Source organism: Esox lucius, chromosome 4, assembly GCF_011004845.1.
Source record: "Esox lucius isolate fEsoLuc1 chromosome 4, fEsoLuc1.pri, whole genome shotgun sequence".
NCBI classification, from domain to species: Eukaryota; Metazoa; Chordata; class Actinopteri; order Esociformes; family Esocidae; genus Esox; species Esox lucius.
In genome coordinates, this window is record NC_047572.1 from 33,259,859 (window position 1) to 33,275,318 (window position 15,460).

Consider the following 15,460-nt stretch of genomic DNA (forward strand, 5'->3'; position numbering starts at 1 on the left):
TCACCAAGGCAAAGGGTGGCTACATTGATGAATATAAAATATAAATTATTTTTTATTATTTTTTTGGTTACTTCCACATGTGTTATTGTCACAATTATTCTACAATATAAAAAAAATATAAAAAATCAAGAAATACCCCTGGGGTAGGTGTGTGCAAACTCTTGACTGGTTTAGAACTTAGAATGTGATTTCACATGTTGGCTAGCCATTTACACCAGTATTATCACATGAACACACTGATGGCTATCTATCCAGCTATCTGCTAGCAATAGGGGTGGTTCCAGTATTCAGGCATGCCTCTAAGATGATACTGTCTGGAGCATCCTTCCAGATCCACAGCTTAAGCCACCTGATTCGCATTGTCTTTCCAACTAACTGATTTTTTTTTTCTAGTTTGTCAACTCAAACTAGACTACATTGTGCTGTAATTTCGATTCTCTAATGATCAGATGAAGTTGCACTGGCAAAGGTCTCAACCTTAGCTTTTAACCAATCTACATCAAACCTAAACACTTTGTTTATTGCAGCATGTAGACATTCAAGAGCAGAGGACAGAGGCACCTGTAATAAACTGACTATTGGGACAGATAAGCCCCTGTAATAAACTGACTATTGGGACAGATAAGCCCCTGACATAAACTGACTATTAAGACAGATAAGCCCCTGTAATAAACTGACTATTAAGACAGATAAGCCCCTGAAATAAATTGGCTATTAAGACAGATTAGCCCCTGTAATAAACTGGCTATTAAGACAGATAAGCCCCTGTAATAAACTGACTTTTGGGACAGATAAGCCCCTATAATAAACTGACTATTAAGACAGATAAGCCCCTGAAATAAATTGGCTATTAAGACAGATAAGCCCCTGACATAAACTGGCTATTAAGACAGATAAGCCCCTGACATAAACTGGCTATTAAGACAGATAAGCCCCTGAAATAAATTGGCTATTAAGACAGATAAGCCCCTGACATAAAGTGGCTATTAAGACAGATAAGCCCCTGTATTAAACTGACTATTAAGACAGATAAGCCCCTGACATAAAGTGGCTATTAAGACAGATAAGCCCCTGTATTAAACTGACTATTAAGACAGATAAGCCCCTGTAATAAACTGACTATTAAGACAGATAAGCCCCTGTAATATACCGACTATCAGGACAGATAAGCCCCTGTAATAAACTGACGATCAGGACAGATAAGCCCCTGTAATAAACACGGTAGAAGACAAAAAGGTATCATACCCTTAAAGAAGCAGATTTATTTTTGTTTGGCAAATTATTGTTGAAGAATGCAGCAGTCATGCTCCAGTGCAACAAACCTAGCGCATCATGTCACCAGAATCAATTAATCATTTCAAGAAAAATAAATACATCTATGAATACACACCACCTAAAAGGAGCTGCCTTAATTGTCTCTCAGGCCACAGACATTCTGTGTGAAAGACCTGCTTCAGTCCACCCACAGACATTTGATAAGTCTATCATTTTTGCCTACTTTTGCTTCACCACCGTAATGTATTATTGGGCTATGGGTCAAGGGAAAATAGTGGGACATTGTACATTTATACTGGTCTGCTGCAGTGTTATCGCAGTTGTAGGGCAGGCAGCTTGAATTTGGACACATATTCAAGCATATCTGCCGTCTACAGCATTGCAAGATAATTCCTTTCATTCTTAGATGTATAGTTGCCATTCCAGTAAAATACAACCTAGCCAGACCTTCTGTTTTGTCACAGACGCCCAACTGTTAGACGACTGCAGAGGACTCTGCCTGGGGTGGCTTGTGGCGGCTGTGAGTGCATCCAATGAAAATATTTATTGGGAACCTGGAGACAGGAGGCTAAGCGTGCGCGTGTGCGTGTGCGTGTGTTCCCCAGATTGAGCTACCATCCTAATTCACAGCTACAAGGCCAGTTAGGCCATTAAACCCCTGCAGCAGCCAACCTACCCACTCTGCGGGGTGTGTTTATCTTTTGAACGATCAATTAGAATGCGTTTAAGTATGCTTCACAGTTTGTTAGAACGAAAAGGGTTAATAAATTTGAAAAACAAACAAAAACACATGAAAAAACGCTTTATAATTCACCACAAGCAATTATTAAACTTTATTATATAACACTGATGTATTTATCCTACCTTGTCTGTGTTTTTGAACCAGTACAGCTATAATACATTATGCACCAGGGCCTCGTAAGTAGCTTATAGTCAGTGTCCTAAAGCACTATAAAGGGTGTTATAAGGTGTTATATCATGTACCGCAGAGAAAGCATTACCCAACATTGCATTAATTCCTGCCCCTCTCTGTTGCCCATTCACACATTCAATTAGTTGTACAGCTGCAGTCCTGGCCTGGTGCCATTGGCTAGTCTTTCTGGGCCTGGCCTGCCCTTCAGTACCTCCTGTGCCCATCCAAATAAAACATAGAGTGCCCATCCGACAGGTTTTTCCTGGCACCAGCGCTAAGGCAGAGGTGTCATATTCCTCTGTCCTCCCTGTTATTCTGCCTGCTCTCCTCCTTTCGGCTTCAGTCCTGTTACTTCTCACGCTGCCATTCAATCCCTCATGGTCTCCCGCCCCTCCGCTTCCTGTCCCGCGTCCAGTGGGCTGAGCCCTCAGGGCTCTCTCTCATCAGACTCTATTCCTCACTGGCAGCTCAACACAGGGGCCAGCTCTAGCCTTTTTGGGGGCCCAAAGTGATGGCTTATGTCACTTACGCCTAGAACCAGGCCTGGCTCAGATGACTGACACTCTTATGGTCTATACCCGTACACTGGAGTGGTTCTCCACTCCTCTTCTCCTCATTAGTTTCCCATCCTCCTTCCTCCCTACCTGGAGTAGGAGCTCCCGCAGCCTCTGCAGCTGGGACTCCAGCTGTTTGTTGTGGTCCTCCAGGATCTGCATGCGAGTCTCCAGACGTGTCTTGTGCTGCCGGAGGACCCTTGCCTCGGCCAGTAACTCCTCGTCTTGCTGGCCTCCCATGGGGGAGCCCAGGCCTCCCTCCGTTAGCTGGGGAGACGCCGCAGCCTCCTCGTGCTTCCACTTCAGCCGCCGCCACTCCCCCTGAAGCACCCTGGGAGAAGAAACGGGGAAATCAGAAGATGGCAAGAAGGATCAGTTGGGAGTTTTCACTGACACACACACACACAGTGATGTTTTATAGTAGAGGCTGGGAGATTTCTGCCTTGTAGTGAATGTACAGTACCCCAGGGGTAAGTGTGTCCAAACCTTGGTACTGTTTGTTCAGCTCCACCTCACTTCATGTATGGAGTCCTGAACACGCTAACGGTCACACACGACAGTGTCACTAAGCAATCAGCATAATACACTGTGTGCCGAATGAATTGTCACGGAGTTGAACTGATGGTCAGGGTTAACTCATCAGCGTTTTAGGGACACTACACCAGCCACTGTTTAAAGCAGGCGGACAAATCGAGGCATTCAGTTACCGATTGATGTTAAAAAGGTCCAAACAAGTGACTTGAGCGACTGACCGAACCGCCACATAGACACTGGATGGACACTGTGCTCTGTCACTAATCATTGTGTGGTTCCAGAATAGTTACAGGGACGTTAACACTCGATTGACTGGTGTCATCTGCATATTGTCCAGACCTCAATCCAGCACAGCGTCTTCAGGTGAGATGGAACCAGCCGTTCACAGGACCAAAGAACAACTATCCAATCTGAAAGCATTTGCACAACGCTATCGATTCAACACTGAACAAGATGCCTGCAGAATGTCTCCAACACCTCGTAGGGTCCACGGTCCAAAGAATTCTGGCTGTTCTGGAGGCAAAGGATGTTCTGGACCGGTACCAGATGGGTGTAGCTTATAGACACAATACCACAGAGTGTATTGCTGTCTATTTGGAGACCTTACCTTTTACTATTAATACAGCGCCAAGAAGGTTTGGACATGGGAGCCTATGCTAACTCTACCACAGGGACATTCAGAGAGACACCACCACCATGAATTAGTCAGATGTTAATGGTCAGGCCCACTGATGTGACTTGAATGCTTTCAGACCAATTAGAAAAGAAGGCTACTGCTAGTGCTAAAAGATCACCATGAAAAACAAAGGTTTGAGACACCCAAGACTGGTGTGTAGGGTGGACATACTACTAATCTGAACTAGCTTTACTAAGCTATTATTCTCCAAGGAAGAAGGCAAGAGCAAATAAATATGTGTGGTGTTTGCGTATGTGTCCAGGTCAAAAGATCAAGGGCACAAAAGAAATACACAATAAAATAATTAGATGAATCCAACCCACAAAGGTTGCCTCGGGTATGGAATGAAGTAGATGGGGTGGAAATAATTATTTTCTCTAAATCTGCCTCTATTTAAGTTTGAACTATTGCTTTATGACTTAACAGTAATTAGTGACACGGGAAATCCTATTTCAGCACAAACATCCAATTTCACGAGTCCCAAAGCCCATTTCATTCTCCATGTAACTTTCAGTAGAATTCTCTGTTCACTGTCTATGGTGATTCCCTGTTCACTGTCTATGGTGATTCCCTGTTCACTGTCTATGGTGATTCACCGTTCACCGTCTATGGTGATTCCCTGTTCACTGTCTATGGTGATTCACTGTTCACCGTTTATGTTGATTCCCTGTTCACCGTCTATGGTGATTCATTGCATGGTATTTAAATAGATAAGCAGGCATAAGGAAGAGTTTTGTTGTTGTCTAGTTCATTTGAAGTAGGTGTTTTGAAGCCTTGACAAACGCGGGTCTATATTATTAAGGGACCTACACTGCTTTAACAGGTACAATATGTAGTCTGTGTGGTGTGTTTGACTTCTGAAGGCCTGGAAAAACTGTCAGAAAAATTTATTTCCTTCTGATTGTGGTCTCTAAACACTTGCTTCAACCCTGTTGTTGCTTGCTCTTTGGGGTTTCAGGCTGGGTGTTTTGTAAAAGCACTTTGTGACAACTGCAGATGTAAAAAGGGCTTTATAAATACATTTGATTGACTGACTTTACATCTTTGCCCAGTGGTCTGAGTATGTGTCTACCACACATGTGATTGCCACAGTGTGGGTTTGAATCTGACCTATTGCTCCTTCAGCAAAAACTCTCCTTTATCTTTCACCACGTTCCTGTGCAATAAAGCATAAAATGCCTGAAAAAAATATCCTGTGAGTCTCACTTCCTCCAAAACCAACGGCTTGTGCAAAAGTAACAAAAATACAGAATTATTGATTATGATGGCCTTTATAAGATTGAAAGTGCTAAACTTTCAAATGCCATCAGCTTCTACACCCAGAAAGGCGCTACACCCAAAGAGTCCAGAGGATGAAGCCTTGCCTGTATTTAATGTTAAGCATCATGTTGAAGTGAAGAGGTGGGAGTATAGCTGATGGGGTAATTAATAAAAGCAGCTACTTTGCATGTCTTTGTGTTGTATTTTCTGTTGTTGTGGTTTGGCTCAGAGCTTCAGCAACCTATTACCATCACTGGAATCACAGGTAAACTGATGTTAGGGGGCAAATTAGATTATTTGGGAGGTGGTGATACATTTTTTTATTTAAATGATTTAGTGAAGCATCAAAGAAATGTGTTTTTTTGTTTTGTTGTGTTTGTCCCTGTTCTTTAAATGCATCGTCTAGGCCAGTATTAGCAGTCGTGAGGGTGAAGCCGAATAGGAAGAAACATCTTTGCCAATTTGGTTACTGAACTAGGTTTATGGTATTGTAATATATGGTTGCCTGCTTCAAAACCAACTCAGTTGCACGACTGTTTAAGATGTTGAATATTGGTGCTAAAGGCAGAACAGATTAGTGATCAAAATGCACTTGTTTTAATTGATCCAGTTCAGTAGATGTATCTTATAGAGACAAAATATTAGCATTAGGATGGATCTTTGCCAGTACAATAACAGACTATAGTTTACCTGGAAATTACCATGATCATTTTCATACTTCAGATAGAAAGGTGTCTCCTGTCTAAAGATAGTGTAGTTGTCAATTCTCACTGCCTTCAAAAATAGAATAAAAAGGCAAGTTATTCCTGGGAATGCATTACAATATTTCTAAGAGAAAAAGGGGTGACCAGTTGACAATGAGCAATCTGCCCTCTGAAGTGACAGCATGTGGTGATGTCCATCGATGCTGGCCTCCACTGCCTAATAATACTGACCGTGTGACAGGAAATATAATACTGACTGTGTGACAGGAAATATAATACTGACTGTGTGACAGGAAATATAATACTGACTGTGTGACAGGAAATATAATACTGACTGTGTGACAGGAAATATAATACTGACTGTGTGACAGGATATATAATACTGACTGTGTGACAGGAAATATAATACTGACTGTGTGATAGGATATATAATACTGACTGTGTGATAGGATATATAATACTGACTGTGTGATAGGATATATAATACTGACTGTGTGATAGGAAATATAATACTGACTGTGTGACAGGAAATATAATACTGACTGTGTGACAGGAAATATAATACTGACTGTGTGACAGGAAATATAATACTGACTGTGTGATATGATATATAATAGTACAGACTGTTTGATAGTATGTATAATAGTACAGACTGTGTGATAAGATATTTAATAGTACTGGTTGTGTGATAGGGTATATAATAGTACTGGTTGTGTGATAGGATATATAATAGTACTGATTGTGTGATAGGATATATAATAGTATCTAGCTGTCAGGTCAGCTGCTAAAGTGTCTCATGACTGGTTGTTGTGAAATGCGGTTCATCTTTTGTTTTTGAGGGGGATATTTGTCAGGACATTGGGCTTTTCAAACTTATTAATGAAGAACTGTTGATTGATTTTGCATCCACGGGAGTGTATTTGAAGTTTGAGGTTCAAGGTACCAAAGGTTCTGATACCAGAGGTTTCTAAGATAATATTTCTATGTACTAAAGGTTTTAAAGCCAAATGTTTTAGTCCTAAAGGATCCGATACCAACATGTTCTAAGACCAAATGTTTCTATTCTCACCGGTTCTCATTCTCCAGACGAGCCAGTGTTCTCTGCAGCTCATCCTTGTTCTGGCAGTCCAAATGAGCCAGGAGCATCTGCTGTCCACAGGGTGAGTCCTGGTCCTGACAGTCCAAATGGGCCAGGAGCATCTGCTGTCCACAGGGTGAGTCCTGGTCCAGGGCGCCGGGGCTGGAGTGACGTAGGAGGTACTGATCTTCATCCCTGAGTCCCCCACAACACAGCACAGGAGACAACACACTGAGCCACAGCACACTGAGCCACAGCACACTGAGCCACAGCACACTGAGTCACAGCACACTGAGTCACAGCACACTGAGCCACAGCACACTGAGTCACAGCACACTGAGTCACAGCACACTGAGTCACAGCACACTGAGCCACAGCACACTGAGCCACAGCACACTGAGCCACAGCACTGCCACCACCAGCACAGAAAACAGCCATACCAGCACAGAGACAATCTGGCACGGAGACACACCCGGATAGAGAGACACCAGGACAGAGACACACCAGGACAGAGACACACCAGGATGAAGACACACCAGGATGAAGACACACCCGGACAGAGACACACCAGGACAGAGACACACCAGGATAAAGACACACCCGGACAGAGACACACCAGGACAGAGACACACCAGGATAAAGACACACCAGGACAGAGACACACCAGGACAGAGACATACCAGGATAGAGACACACCCGGACAGAGACACACCAGGACAGAGACACACCAGGACAGAGACACACCAGGATAGAGACACACCCGGACAGAGACACACCAGGACAGAGACACACCAGGACAGAGACACACCCGGACAGAGACACACCAGGACAGAGAGACACCAGGATAAAGACACACCAGGACAGAGACATACCAGGACAGAGACACACCAGGATAGAGACACACCCGGACAGAGACACACCAGGACAGAGACACACCAGGACAGAGACACACCAGAACAGAGACACACCAGGATAAAGACACACCCGGACAGAGACACACCAGGATAGAGACACACCCGGACAGAGACACACCAGGACAGAGACACACCAGGACAGAGACACACCAGGATAGAGACACACCAGGACAGAGACACACCAGGACAGAGACACACCAGGACAGAGAACACATGGACACCAACAGACACATGACAGAAACTGACACATGGACAGCTACACACACAGACAGCAACTAACAGACTAACAGCAACTAACAGACTAACAGCAACAGACACGCGGACAGAGACATACAGCAACAACAGGCAGTAATGAAGCTTGAGTCCCACCAGACAATAAGCAGCTCTGGGCAGGAAGCCAGCGGACAGTAATAAGACAGGAGGAGTCAGAGCCGAGCACACAAAGAGATGCAGCCCTACTGACAACAACAAAGTCCTGTCACAGAAGAGCACACGTTCTGAAACCAAAAGGCTTGCAACGCCAGGCGCTGCAGAACCGCAGAGCCTCGTCTTCAAACAGCACTGAGATAAAACCCACAGTGAGCACAGAACTGGCAGACATCAGCCCACAGAACAGCTGAAGGCACTACAGACTGCCATGTTGACACATCAAACCAGCAGCATCGCACACACCATGCCATTACCCTCCCTACTTGGCTAATTCACACACACACACACACACACACTCACAAACAGAAACGCCTCACCCCCAAAACACTCCCTCTCAGCCAAAGCCTTTGATCATAGGCAGCACTGTAGCAAACATGGCCCTTCTATAAATTGCGGGGTTTCATACTATTCCAGCTTAACAAGGGGCTCACCTCATTAAGGGGCTCACCATCACTCAGCTACAGGCCTCTATAACATCACTCAGCTACAGGCCTCTATAACATCACTCAGCTACAGGCCTCTATAACATCACTCAGCTACAGGCCTCAGCAACATCACTCAGCTACAGGCTTCTATAACATCACTCAGCTACAGGCCTCTATAACATCACTCAGTTACAGGCCTCAGCAACATCACTCAGCTACAGGCCTCTATAACATCACTCAGCTACAGGCCTCTATAACATTACTCAGCTACAGGCCTCTATAACATCACTCATCTACAGGCCTCTGTAACATCACTCAGCTACAGGCTTCTATAACATCACTCAGCTACAGGCCTCTATAACATCACTCAGCTACAGGCCTCAGCAACATCACTCAGCTACAGGCCTCTATAACATCACTCAGCTACAGGCCTCTATAACATCACTCAGCTACAGGCCTCTGTAACATCACTCAGCTACAGGCCTCTATAACATCACTCAGCTACAGGCCTCTATAACATCACTCAGCTACAGGCCTCTGCTACAGGTTGCGTTGTGCCACTATAACAGGTCCTCACCTCCCTCTCTCTATTCTCCCCTCTGTCTTCCTCCCTTCCACATTCTCTCTTTCCCTCCTCCCTCTCTCTCTTCTCCCCTCTTCCCTTTCTCCTCTACTTACCTCCCTTTCCTCCTCCCATCATCCTCCCACATTCTCTCCCTCTCTCCTCCTCCCATCATCCTCCCACATTCTCTCCCTCTCTCCTCCTCCCCTTGTCCTCCCACATTCTCTCCCTTTCTATTTATTTCCATTGCAGTGCTCTTTAATCACTAACCCTTCTGTATGATAAAGGGAGTGTGTCAGCCTTGCCATTGGTCCTTTTCATTAACTTGCAGTTTTTTTAATGTGATTACCCAGCCACCCCTAAATGTGTGTATGTTCTCGCTGGGGTAAAGACCCAGACACACACCAGCAGAGCAGTATTCAGAGCAGGCCCATTGCTGTAATAAAGGGTTTCGGTGTGTGTGTGATGTGTGTACTTACAGACTCTCATCTGGTGAAAGACTATCAGTGAAGAAAGAACAGCTTTGGTTCTCCATCTCAGCCAACCTGCACCAAAGGAAAACATACAGAGAGAGCAATTAGGTAGGAAATCTAGGGGAAAAAGTCAAAAGCAAACAGAAGTGATTCTTGTCATCCTCTTTCATTTTGGCATTAACCTGTAGAATGACAGCACAGTGGAAGAATTAGACACTGACAAACGTTTTGTTATTTTGTCTGTTAACCAAAATATATTAAAGTTACAGTTAAATAATATGGGCTTAAAATGCAGTCTCTCAGCTGTAATGTGATGGTATTCACATCCAAACTGTTTAGGAATGACAGCTGTTCAATATGTAGCCCCCACTTTTTCAAGGGAACAAAAGTAATTGGACAACAGACTCAAAAGCTGTTTCATGGACAGGTGTGGGCTATTCTTTCGTTAAGCCAAGCAACATGGATAGAGACTATACATTCAGCAACATGGATAGAGACTACATTCAGCAACATGGATAGACTATACATTCAGCAACATGGATAGAGACTATACATTCAGCAACATGGATAGAGACTATACATTTAGCAACATGGATAGAGACTATACACCTCCTGATGGACAGACGGGATGAGGGAGAAGGGCTGTGTGGTGTGTTCCATGGGAGGAGTGTGGACTGGGCCCCTGTCCTGCTTCAGATGTCACATTCAGTGACAGTCCCTCCCTCTATCTCTCCCCCTCCCTCTTTCCCCCCCCCCCCCCCCCCCCCCGGAAGACCATGTGATGACCCTGGATTAACACGCCCACCCCCTCATTTGACTAAATAGAGGGACAGACACTCTATACTTCTGCTATGATGGATATGGGAGCCTCAGGGACCTTTTAAAATATAACTGCATGGCACTTCTGACACTTTTGATATTCATTTGGTTTCCCATTACTCTGTGACGGGACACATTCGATTCGTTTTTTTTTAAGAAGGGGCGGTAGATAGAGAGAGAAAAAAAGAATAAGATAGGTATTGGATTTTGCATGAAGGCAAAATAGAGATTGATCCGAAGGGATTCTTGGAGATTTGGGGACTTTAGATATTACCTACTTGCCTAAAGTAAGAGAAAATCATTGATGCCATCTGTACATCTCTGTGTTTGAAGGAATTTGACAGTAGCCACCAATGACTTCCAGCAATGGAGGTAAACAAACCATATGGAGGTACGCTAACCATATGGAGGTACGCTAACCATATGGAGGTACACTAACCATATGGAGGTACGCTAACCATATGGAGGTACGCTAACGATATGGAGGTACGCTAACCATATGGAGGTACGCTAACGATATGGAGGTACAATAACCATATGGAGGTACGCTAACCATATGGAGGTACGCTAACCATATGGAGGTACGCTAACCATATGGAGGTACGCTAACCATATAGAGGGGAGTTAACCATATGCTTGTGACCTTCAACTTCCTATAACCCACACAAACAGATGTACTAATTATATTGACTTTGCTTGATTCTCACTGAGCAGGAAACTATCAAACATCCCCAAATCCCAAAGTATCCTTTAAAGAAATGAGATCTGCAATGTGCATTAACAGACTGGTCATTTCTTATTTTAACAAGCTGTCAGATGGTAATATTAACTAACAGTCCTTTCTCAGTTTTATTTAAATGCAGTCTATGACTGATAGACTTGTGAAGACCCCAAGATGCATGAGAACAAAATGAGGACACACTTCAACAAAGAGAACTACACAACACGAAACACGATGGAAACGGAATCCCCTAAGCCTGTATAAAGCCTCAAAGACACTGAACCTAACCTCAATCTAGCAACTTCAGGAACTCTGACACTTCCTTGGCAAGTCAGCAAGCCAATAAATACTGTTGCCTCTGTAAGCATGTCTCACTGTAAAGAAATGGCACTGCTTCTTTCTCTGTAGCTCCCTGGTTGCCCATTGCCCCATTTCTGCTCATCAATCTCATTTTATTAGAGACAGTTGGTAGTTGCAGTGGCCAAGGATTTGGACCAACTATACAATTTTAATTGACAGAAGACTAATAAATGTGTGTAAATCAGTTCAATTTAGGACTTAGGAACAGAAGCAATGAATGTGTAAATGGATATAATGGAATAACGATGCTGAAGTCAGTAACTAAACTATCGAGAGCAAACACAAAAGATGGAGTCTAGTTCCAAGATGTGGATGATTCCCACACATTAAAACCAGTCACACAAATTCAAACACATTAAAACCAGTCACAAACATTCACACACATTTTAACCAGTCAGCACATTCACACACATTCAGCACATTCATCACATTCACACATAGACACACATTAAAATCATTAACACACATTAATCACATTCGACACATTCATCACATTCATAACATTCACACATTCATCACATTCACACATATTCATCATATTTATAACATTCACATACATTCATCACATACACATTCATCTCATTCACACATATTCATCACATACACACATTCATCACATTCACACACATTCATCACATACACACATTCATCACATACACACATTCATCACATTCATCACATTCATCATATTCATCACATTCACACACATTCATCATACTCACACACATTAACCATATTCGCACACATTCAACATGTTCACACACAATGACACACATTCACGCACATTAGCCACATTCACGCACATTAGCCTCATTCACACTCATTCACACACATTCACACTCATTCACACTTATTCACACTCATTCACAAAAAACAAACATTGACAAGGAGACAATGACCTGTAGTATTCACCATCTCTACTTGAAAAACAATACATTTGCCAACATTTTCATGGATTTTGCATTTCATGAAACATATATCCTAAATGTAATCTGTTTGCCCATTATGTTCTCTGTGGGTCTCCCCCACACAAACACACCCATGCTGCAATGCACGCCAAGGATGATGTGATCTACGGCCATCTCTGCTGTGGGGACAGCTGCCCAGGGTGAGGAACCGCCCGCTGCTGGCCTCTCCATGACCCTGTCTGACAAACACTGATCCACTCTGGCATCACCCAGGTGCCCAGAGGACCCAGTGTCCAGCCCTGACACCCTCCCACCACCCCGCCAGCCTGACACCTGCCCCCCCCCCAGACCAAACCCTCCAGCTCTAGGTCCATTCTGGGGGATGGTGTGTGTGTGTGTGTGTGTGTGCAAATGTTAATAAAATGAAGGAAACGGAAAGAGAAAGAAAGTGAATGAGAGAAATACCTGCTGCAACAACATTCTACCCATAACAACTGCAGAACAAGATGCATATCAGATGAATCAATAATATTGCTGTGAGAGAACTGGGGTAGGGTGATATGTGGAAGGATGGGATGATATGTGGAAAGATGGGATGATATGAGGAAGGGTGGGATGATATGTGGAAGGATGGGATGATATGTAGAAGGATGGGATGATATGTGGAAGGATGGGATGATATGTGGAAGGATGGGATGATATGGGGAAGGATGGGATGATATGGGGAAGGATGGGATGATATGTGGAAGGATGGGATGATATGTGGAAGGATGGGATGATATGTGGAAGGATGGGATGATATGTGGAAAGATGGGATGATATGTGGAAGGATGGGATGATATGGGGAAGGATGGGATGATATGTGGAAGGATGGGATGATATGTGGAAGGATGGGATGATATGGGGAAGAATGGGATGATATGTGGAAGGATGGGATGATATGTGGAAGGATGGGATGATATGGGGAAGGGTGGGATGATATGTGGAAGGATGGGATGATATGGGGAAGGATGGGATGATATGTGGAAGGATGGGATGATATGTGGAAGGATGGGATGATATGGGGAAGAATGGGATGATATGTGGAAGGATGGGATGATATGTGGAAGGATGGGATGATATGTGGAAGGATGGGATGATATGTGGAAAGATGGGATGATATGTGGAAGGATGGGATGATATGTGGAAAGATGGGATGATATGGGGAAGGGTGGGATGATATGTGGAATGATGGGATGATATGGGGAAGGATGGGATGATATGTGGAAGGATGGGATGATATGTGGAAGGATGGGATGATATGGGGAAGGGTGGGATGATATGTGGAAGGATGGGATGATATGGGGAAGGATGGGATGATATGTGGAAGGATGGGATGATATGTGGAAGGATGGGATGATATGTGGAAGGATGGGATGATATGGGGAAGAATGGGATGATATGTGGAAGGAAGGGATGATATGGGGAAGGATGGGATGATATGTGGAAGGAAGGGATGATAAGTGGAAGGATGGGATGATATGTGGAAGGAAGGGATGATAAGTGGAAGGAAGGGATGATAAGTGGAAGGATGGGATGATATGGGGTAGGTTCATATGGGGTGGGACAATAAGGGTTAGGTGTGTGTGTGTGTGTGTAATACCCCCTACCTGCTAGCAAAATGCTCAATCCTGCTGTGAGTGTCTGCATGGGGTAGCTTAGGAGAGGAGCAGGGTCTGATGAAACACAGAAAAACATCAGCAACTTTTTTATACATTTTTATACATAAGTTAAACCCACCCCAGCAAAAGGCATCCAAATTTTCCAAACATAACATCCTCCCTGAATGCGTCCAAGTCTAACAACAGTCAAGGTGTATATACACACAATTCTACTCTATGCCAGTCCGTCCTGCTCTCTGTGCCAGTCAGTCCTGCTCTCTGTGCCAGTCAGTCCTTGCCTTCTCTGTGCAAGTCAGTCCTGCCCACTCTTTGCCAGTCAGTCCTGCCCACTCTGTGCCAGTCAGTCCTGCCCACTCTTTGCCAGTCAGTCCTGCCCACTCTGTGCTAGTCAGTCCTTGCCCTCTGTGCCAGTCAGTCCTTGCCCTCTGTGCCAGTCAGTCCTTGCCCTCTCTGTGCCAGTCAGTCCTGCCCACTTTGTGCCAGTCAGTCCTTGCCCTCTCTGTGCCAGTCAGTCTAGTTCTCTGTGCCAGCCAGTCCTGCCCTCTCTGAGCCAGTCAATCCTGCCCTCTCTGTGCCAGTAAGTCCGGTTCTCTGTGCCAGCCAGTCCTGCCCTCTCTGTGCTAGTCAGTCCTGCCCTCTCTGTGCCAGTCAGTCCTGCCCACTCTGTGCCAGTCAGTCCTGCCCTCTCTGTGCCAGCCAGTCCTGCCCTCTCTGTGCCAGCCAGTCCTGCCCTCTCTGTGCCAGTCAGTCCTGACCTCTCTGTGCCAGTCAGTCCTGCCCTCTCTGTGCCAGTCAGTCCTGCCCTCTCTGTGCCAGTCAGTCCTGACCTCTCTGTGCCAGTCAGTCCTTGCCCTCTCTGTGCTAGTCAGTCCTGCCCTCTCTGTGCCAGTCAGTCTAGTTCTCTGTGCCAGCCAGTCCTGCCCTCTCTGAGCCAGTCAGTCCTGCCCTCTCTGTGCCAGTCAGTCCTGCCCTCTCTGTGCCAGTCAGTCCTGCCCTCTCTGTGCCAGCCAGTCCTGCCCTCTCTGTGCCAGTCAGTCCTGACCTCTCTGTGCCAGTCAGTCCTTGCCCTCTCTGTGCTAGTCAGTCCTGCCCTCTCTGTGCCAGTCAGTCCGGTTCTCTGTGCCAGCCAGTCCTGCCCTCTCTGTGCCAGTCAGTCCTGCCCTCTCTGTGCCAGTCAGTCCTGCCCTCTCTGTG

At 44.9% G+C, this 15,460-nt stretch overlaps 1 protein-coding gene across 3 annotated transcripts in view; it reads right to left on the bottom strand.

The window, feature by feature from the left end:
• Positions 1–15,460, bottom strand: part of drp2 (dystrophin related protein 2) — a 170,462-nt gene that overhangs the window by 6,146 nt on the left and 148,856 nt on the right. For 2 of the 3 annotated variants that reach the window (XM_029119412.2, XM_029119413.2), the window contains 4 exons: positions 14,255–14,320; positions 9,804–9,869; positions 6,986–7,189; positions 2,833–3,073 (listed from right to left, as the gene is read on the bottom strand). In XM_029119412.2, coding sequence (XP_028975245.2) covers positions 2,833–3,073; positions 6,986–7,189; positions 9,804–9,869; positions 14,255–14,320 — 577 coding nt within the window. The remainder of the gene's footprint in view (positions 1–2,832; positions 3,074–6,985; positions 7,190–9,803; positions 9,870–14,254; positions 14,321–15,460) is intronic. The other variant, XM_029119414.2, reaches the window with a different exon arrangement.